At 52.2% G+C, this 7,425-nt stretch overlaps 1 protein-coding gene across 1 annotated transcript; it reads right to left on the bottom strand.

Annotated features, from left to right (window-relative positions):
- S100A9 (S100 calcium binding protein A9) lies at window positions 1–3,307 on the bottom strand. The gene is made up of 3 exons (XM_063628111.1): window positions 3,257–3,307; window positions 2,705–2,869; window positions 1–373 (listed from the first exon to the last, which is right to left on the bottom strand). Exons 2-3 carry the CDS (start codon window positions 2,852–2,854, stop codon window positions 185–187), a joined length of 339 nt encoding a protein of 112 aa, XP_063484181.1. The 5' UTR covers window positions 2,855–2,869; window positions 3,257–3,307; the 3' UTR covers window positions 1–184.
- Window positions 3,308–7,425: the final 4,118 nt, after the last annotated feature.

Genomic DNA, 7,425 nt, shown 5'->3' with positions numbered 1-7,425 from the left:
TTGGAGGAAGCGACTTTATTTGGCCCCAGCCCCTAAGCCCATAGCCAAGACAGTTTGGCATAACAGGCCCCGGGCTCTGGTTGGGTAGAGGCAGGGTGGCCTGGCCTCCTGATTAGTGGCTGTGGCCGTGGCCACCATGGCTGTGGCCGTGGCCGTGGCCACCGTGATCTTGGCCACTGTGGTCTTAGGCCTCCCCGAGGCCTGGCTTATGGTGGTGGCCGGGGCCCTCGTCACCCTCGTGCATCTTCTCGTGGGAGGCCCAGGTTAACCTCGCCATCAGCATGATGAACTCCTCGAAGCTCAGCTGCTTGTCTGCGTTTGTGTCCAGGTCCTCCATGATGTGCTCTATGACCTTTTCTTTCTTATTCTCCTTCTGCGGTGGGGAGAGAAGGCTGTGAGAGCTGGGTGTGGCCAGAGGTGGGGACTGGGAGCACAGTAAATGACCAGCTGGCAACTGTACAGGGAAGCCTCACCCTGGGGCTGGATTTAAAAATTAAAAATGACCATGGGCTGAGTGCCCACAATGGAGCAGACACTGAGCACACACCAAATGCTCTCCAGTTTATTCCCTCCATGACCCTGTGACTTGGATGCTGATTATTTATAGAAGAGGAAGCTGAGTTCCAGGGTCTTGCCCTGGTCATGGCATGAGTAAGCCTGGAAATGTCACCTCATTTGGTCCTTATAACAACTTTAACAGTTAGGAATGGTATCTTCCTGGAAGAAGACTCGAAACCAGTCGTAGAGAGGGTCATTAGTTTTCACAGCTTGACTACTCAGGGCATGCAAATTCAGATCTGACTTAGAGGCCAGTTCCACCCCGCTACCCCTCTGCACTTCACTCCTTCCCCTGCCCTCCCTTCCCTTCCCTCTGGAGGTTACCAATTAGTGAAACTTATTTCAACCAACACAACAGGGAAACACCTAGAAAAACTAGGTGTGGGCAGGGGAGATGGAGGGTCAGAGAGCAGAGTATGTGCTCCGCTAACCTTCAAGGGTGTGATAAAGTATAAAAGGGGAGACAGCCGGACAGGGTGGCTCATGCTTGTAATCCCAGCACTTTGGGAGGCCGAGGCAGGCAGATCACCTAAGGTAGAGTTCAAGACCAGCCTGACTAACATGGAGAAACCTCGTCTCTACAAAAAATATAAAATTAGCCAGGCGTGGTGGTGCATGCCTGTAATCCCAGCTATTCAGGAGGCCGAAGCAGGAGAATCGCTTGAACCTGGGAGGTGGAGGTTGTGGTGAGCCGAGATTGTGCCATTGCAATCCAGCCTGGGCAACAAGAGCAAAACTCCGTCTCAAAAAAAAAAAAAAAAAAAATGGAGAGACATCAGGGGAGGTGGAAGACTCAGGTGGGGTCCAAGAGAGCACTGGCTGGTTCCAGCTCTGCCACCCTCTGGCTGAGTCACCTCGCTAAGTCCCCTCCCAGAACCTGTGGGGCACCCAGCCAACGCGAGCACTCTCCTGTGCAGCCCATCCATGAGGCTCTGCTTCCTTTTCCACAGCATCGCTTTGCTTCTGGCGGGGAATGTCAGGTGGGGGGTGAAGCGGGCATAGGGGGTCACACGGAGGATAGCTTTGCCATGCAGCCTCTCCGCTGGGCCCTCTCTTGCCTACCCCACCCAGCATCCTGCCCGCCTGAGGCCCCCACCTATGGAGAGCTGTCAGAGCCCCTGACAGCTGCAATTCACCTTACCAAGGTGGAGGGAGGGGTACTGGGAGGGCTGGGGACCTACCCCAGGATGTCTGGCTCCAGGAGTGGAACTGAGACTGAGACCCATGTGTTCTACCCTTCTTAATGCAGGCCTCTGTTTCCCGACTTTCCCCAAATTTGAAAAGAAAACAAAAAGGCTGTTGGAAGTGCTCAGCCTGTTTCTTAGAACTGCCTAATCATTTTTGGAGCAGGGGAAAAACCTCCCAGTTCCCTGAGTGCTGTGCAGGTGCTCTCCATGTGCTATTTATGCATTCATTTTCCACCGCAGACCCTTAGGATTAGAAAAGCCCTCCAAGTCTTCCACCCCAAGTTCCCGCCCGAGGCTTAGGGTCTCCTCAGCTTTGTGCCAAGTGTCATCCTCAGGGGCTTCCCTCCCCAACATTCGGGGCTCAGCTCAAATGTTACCTCCTCAAAGAGGCCCTTCTCACGTACCCTAACTGGTCACCTCCCCCCTGCCCAGCCCCATTGCTCACAGCGCACTCTGTCTCATTTTCCTCCCCTCCGCCCAGCCCCATTGCCCACAGTACACTCTATCTCATTTTCCTCCCCGCCGCCCAGCCCCATTGCCCACAGTACACTCTATCTCATTTTCCTCCCCCCCGCCCAGCCCCATTGCCCACAGTACACTCTATCTCATTTTCTTCCAGGCACTTATTGGCATTTGGCTTTATCTGTGCTCTTTATTGGCCAACAACTTTATTGTGTGTCCCCCTCCACTGGAATAGTGGGCTCCCCATTTACCACTACATCCCTCTGCCCAGAACAGGGCCCAATAAATAGCAGGTGTTCAATTGAGCAATTTCTTGACCCTGTCGTCCCATGTAACTCTGAGCACCTGCCCTATATAACAGGACACCCGCTGTGTCTTGGGGCTGGGCTCCAGGAGCTCAAATCTTCCCCTCGATTGCTGTAGGCCATACTCCCACCCTCCCTTGTCAACCCAAACTGCTGTGAGGCTGGGTCAGACCTGCCAGAGTCCAGCCCTACCTTGAGAAAGTTTTGCAGGTCTTTTTGCACCAGCTCTTTGAACTCCCCCTGGTTCAGGGTGTCTGGGTGCCCCAGCTTCACAGAGTATTGGTGGAAGGTGTTGATGATGGTCTCTATGTTGCGTTCCAGCTGCGACATTTTGCAAGTCATCTTCTTGCACTCTGTCTGCGTAATGGAAAACCAAGAGTTGGGACACTTAGAAGAAAATGCTGTCAAGCTTCTTGGACACTTCCTACTAAGCACTCACAGAAATAGTGGGGGCAGTGCAAAATGAAAAGAAAGTACAGGCTGCAACTTAACTGGGAGATGGCCTGTCACACACATGTACAAAATGATTTTTTAGAATATCTACAGAGTGCCAAAAAGCAAAGCATTTGAGGGCAGGAGGCCCCAGGGGAACAAGACCTAAGAAAATGTGAAAGAAGCTTTAAAGTGGGCAGGGCCAATCAAGGAGGGCTTCTAGGAGGAGGATTTGGAAGGAAGTTGGGTCAGGGAAGGAAAGAAGGAATTGGCAGGCAGGCTTCTGCCTGGGGAAGCTGGCAGCTCACTTACCAAAGCCGAGGAGCCACACAGAGTGTTTGCCAGAGCTGTGCAGGCTCGGCATTTATAGGCAGCTCCTGACTGGGGCACTTGGCCTTTTGGCCCTGTCTCAGGAAGATTGCTTCACAGGTGAGCAGTGTGGTAATACTGCCAGGAAGGGGGCTGGGGTGGGGCAGGAAATGTTCACAGAGGGCCTTTTGCTTTTTTGTGAAATTCCCAGCCCTGGCCTGAAACTGGTTTGGGAGGAAGCTGGTTGTTTAGTTCATTTCCCTTCTGTCCTAAGACCTTGCTCTACCCAAGTGAGCCTGCTGCTCCTCTGGCACCATTCAGCTCCCCCCGTCCCCTTTGAGGTTGAAGCAGGCTGAGGACCTATGGGGGCCTGACCCTCTCGGCTGCCCCCCATGGGCAGTCTGTCACTTCCTTTTAGTCCAACAAGGATTGTCTGAGTCCTCCCCCATGCTTGCCTGGCTCTGTGATACTTAAGATGGCGAGGGGTTGGTGTGGGATTCTTAGATTCACAGGGTGAGAGTTGGGGTTAGAAGGGTTCTCAGAGGTGGGCAACTCTCTTGCATTGTAGATGAAGAAACTGACACCCGGAGATGGACCTGAGCAAGGTCACCTAGCTGGTTGCTGACTTGGCAGGAAGGGGACCCAGCTATTCTGGTTCCTGGTTAAGGGCAATTCTGATGATACCTCCCTCTTGCAGTCTGAGTGAGAAAGCCTCAGGGTGAATATGTTTCTAGCATCTCTCAGCATCATTTTTCTAAATCCTGCTCCCAGCAAGGGTTCCAGGAACTTATAACTTGGGAGACAACTGTGTTTACGTAGCCTCCTGCTGGGCGAGACGTGTCCTTCCCCTGCTACAAACCTCCAGTGGTTCCCCATTGCCTATGGAGAAAGCTTGGCTTAGCCCTGCACATAAAGCCCTCTTGAAATGGCCCTGCCTGTCTGGCCAGCTTCCCTTTCACTACCTCCCTGCCCACTGTGGGAACACAGGGCCCACCTCCCACCTTGCCATCCCAGGAGCGCCCTTCCCCCACTCCACAGTGATAACCTGCCCACCCCCACGGCTCAGTTCTAATGCACTCTCTTCCAAGGAGACTGCTCTGTGCTTCCCATTTGGAAACAGTTTCTGTCTTCCTAACAATGATTCTCATACCACTTCTGGCTCTCAACACTTGCTTTCCTGGAGTAAAATTATTTACATATTTTGCCTCTGTCCAACAATTGGCTGTAGATCCTCAAAGGTAGGTTCTCATTCATGTTTGCGTTCTCCTATGCACACAGCCCAGGGCTTGGCATGAGGGACACCCTCGGATTTGCTGATTGATCCTTGCTGAAGTCCTTGCTGGCATCCTTTCCCCTCACCTCTGGAAGCCAGTATGGAAGATCCACCCTGGGACTCCCTGTTGCTTGCTGCCCCCTCTCTCTATCAGGAAAGATGGTTCTCTTCTGCCTGCACTGGTTCTTTTGTTCTGTCTCCATGAAGCCTTCCTTTATTGCCCCAGCCCCTCCTGACTGCTTTGTCCTCTGAAAGCCTGAGGCAATCTCTGTGTGTGCTAAGCATTGGCCCTAAGCATGGCCTGCCTCACACTGCTGAGATGCACCTGGAGTAGTGGTTAAGACTTCAGATTGTCTGTGTGACCTTAGGCAATTTACTTCTCTGTGCCTTACTTTTCTTATCAATAAAATAGGATAATATCAGGACTTATTTTGAGGATTGCGACAATACATGGAAAGTTAGGAAGAGCTCAGTAAATAAAAGGTATTGTTACTAATAATCTTTTCATTCATTTATGCAACACATATTTGTTGAGCACCTACTGAGTGCCAGATATGAATGCTAGATGCTGGGAGAACTTGAAGAGTGAGTCGCAATACAAAGGGGAGACATAATCTTATATCTTGTCTTCCAAATTACATTTTAAACTCTTGGTAGCTAAGACAGGGCTTGGCACAGTGCTAAGCACACAGCAAGCATTTAACAAATGAATGAGTGCTTGAATGCGTGAGTCGTCTATGAATGAATGAACGGTGCAGACACAGCTCAGGAATGCATGAGGTAGATTTCTTATCCAAGTCCGCCTTCCATTGTTTAAGCTAATGGAGGAAACCCAGCCAGCAGCCAGCAGCTGACCCTGTGTGCCAACGCAGCCTGTTAGCCTGTTCTGCAGTCCCTGTGCAGCCCTGGGCGCCCTTCCTGTGTGCTCCCATGGCGCCCTCTACTGCCTCTGTCAAAGCACTTCTCCCCCTGGACCAAGGATCTCCAACTCACCCTTGCAGGGACCAGACCCAAGGTGAAGCTGGCGGGGCATGAGAACATCAATGGCAGCAGTAGGGCAACTTGTGGCCACTGATATGGGGCCTCAGGGTTGGGGACACTGGACAGTGGTGGCAACTGTAGGGAATGAGAACGTTCCTAACTTGAAGGGACAGCCAGTGTCAGGCCAGGGCTGCCACGTGGGAAAGTAGACCAGATGTTCTTGGACCTCCTGAGGGCCCAGGACATCTGAAGCTTTATGTGAAAATTCCTGTTTAACAGAATTCGTCCATTAATTTAAAATAAAACCAAAAAAACATGACAATGAAGCAGGGTGTGTGTTAATCAAACTCTGAGTGATGGTGTGCGGCAGGCATCTCTGCTTTTTCATGGAGCTCTCAACTTTCAGGTCGACTTTCTGACTCCTCCACACCACTGTGGCTCCTCTAGGCAAGGATGCTGCCTGCTCACCTCTGAAGTCTTAACACTGGGCAAGGGCTGGCTCAGTAGGCACTGGATGAACGCTTGTTGATTGAATAAATTCAGGAGTGCATGAATCAATGATGAAGTGAGTGAATGTGACATAAACACTGGCTTGTCACCCTCTGTTCTGTGACTTTCTGCAGAGCCACTGACTATGGTCATTTAGTGCTGATTCAGAATGAAAGTAAAATAGGGAGTGGGGGGAGAGAAGGCTCAGCAGTGGGTGGGAATGAGCAGCCCGTCAGGGTTTCAAAACAGACGGGAATCTGCACTTGGGGGATCTGATGCTGACAGTGGGCCCCCATCTTAGAAGGCCACTGCAGGCCCCCAGATTCCAGGCTAGCCCAGGCGCAGGTGAGGCCAGGGCTGAGCCATTCTGGTTCTGACTGGAGCAGACAATTCCTGGCATGATCAGTAGGTGGCCGACACCCACCTGCCTCCTCCCTGCCAGCCGAGGCCAGAGGTTGGACTGAGGGATGGTGGGATGGGGGTCTTCCCCTCTGGGTACTGATTTTTAGGGAAATTCAGAGCCTCCTGCTAGGGCATGAAGTGGGTGGGCCAATTTTCCTGGCTCTGTACAATGACTCGAGGTTTTCACTGGGAGAAAAGGGCGTGGCTTTTTGGGTTAAAAAACAAATAAGTGGCCAGGTGCGGCGGCTCACGCCTGTAATCCCAGCACTTTGGGAGCACGAGGAGGGTGGATCATAAGGTCAGGAGTTCGAGACAAGCATGGCCAACATGGTGAAACCTCCATCTTTACTAAAGATACAAAAAATTATCCGGGTGTGGTGGTGCGCACCTGTAATCCCAGCTACTCGGGAGGCTGAGGCAGGAGAACTGCTTGAACCTGGGAGGCAGAGGTTGCAGTGAGCCAAGATCGCGCCATTGCACTCCGGCCTGGGTGACAGGGTGAGACTCCATTTCAAACAAACAACCAAGCAAGCAAGCAAACAAGCAGGCAGAGTTTCCTGCAGCTACCATCAAATCATTGTGCTCTTTCCCAGATGCCTGGGACCCACTGTGGGTCTGTCTTTCCCTTCTCTGCAGCTCCCACTGTGGCCTTTCAGGGAGCTTTGCCCCTCCTGTGTTGTAATGGGGGTGTTACAGCAGGCACACAGTGGGACCCGGACTGACGGACTGAGCTGGGTTTTAGTCCTTAGCTTTCCCAGACTTGCTGGTGGTCTTTAGAAGTGATTTCCATGTTCGGGCCTCCATTTTCTTATCCATTACATGAGGAGATTGGGACAGCTGACCCTTAGGTCATTTCAAGCACAGATTCCAAGTTTTGATGGACTCTTGCTGGGCTTCATGACTACCACTAGCCTCATGGCCCCTGGGCACTGTCTCCTGGCTTACTTGCTCCACCTGCAGGTGAAGTCAGGTCCCTCTCCTCACAGGGACTCTGATGCCTGAGGCCCAGCCCCACTCAGGCTGCGCA

The sequence above is a fragment of the Symphalangus syndactylus genome, chromosome 12, assembly GCF_028878055.3.
Source record: "Symphalangus syndactylus isolate Jambi chromosome 12, NHGRI_mSymSyn1-v2.1_pri, whole genome shotgun sequence".
Taxonomy (NCBI): domain Eukaryota; kingdom Metazoa; phylum Chordata; class Mammalia; order Primates; family Hylobatidae; genus Symphalangus; species Symphalangus syndactylus.
Note: the sequence above shows the minus strand (reverse complement) of the source record. Positions and strands in the feature narration are given on the sequence as shown.

Excerpts from the sequence above, each read along its gene's own strand:
- S100A9 (XM_063628111.1), bottom strand. The coding sequence starts at position 2,854 with ATGACTTGCAAAATGTCGCAGCTGGAACGCAACATAGAGACCATCATC. Across the intron at positions 374-2,704 it reads ACCTGCAAAACTTTCTCAAG|AAGGAGAATAAGAAAGAAAA; the intron begins GTAGGGCTGGAC and ends TCCCCACCGCAG.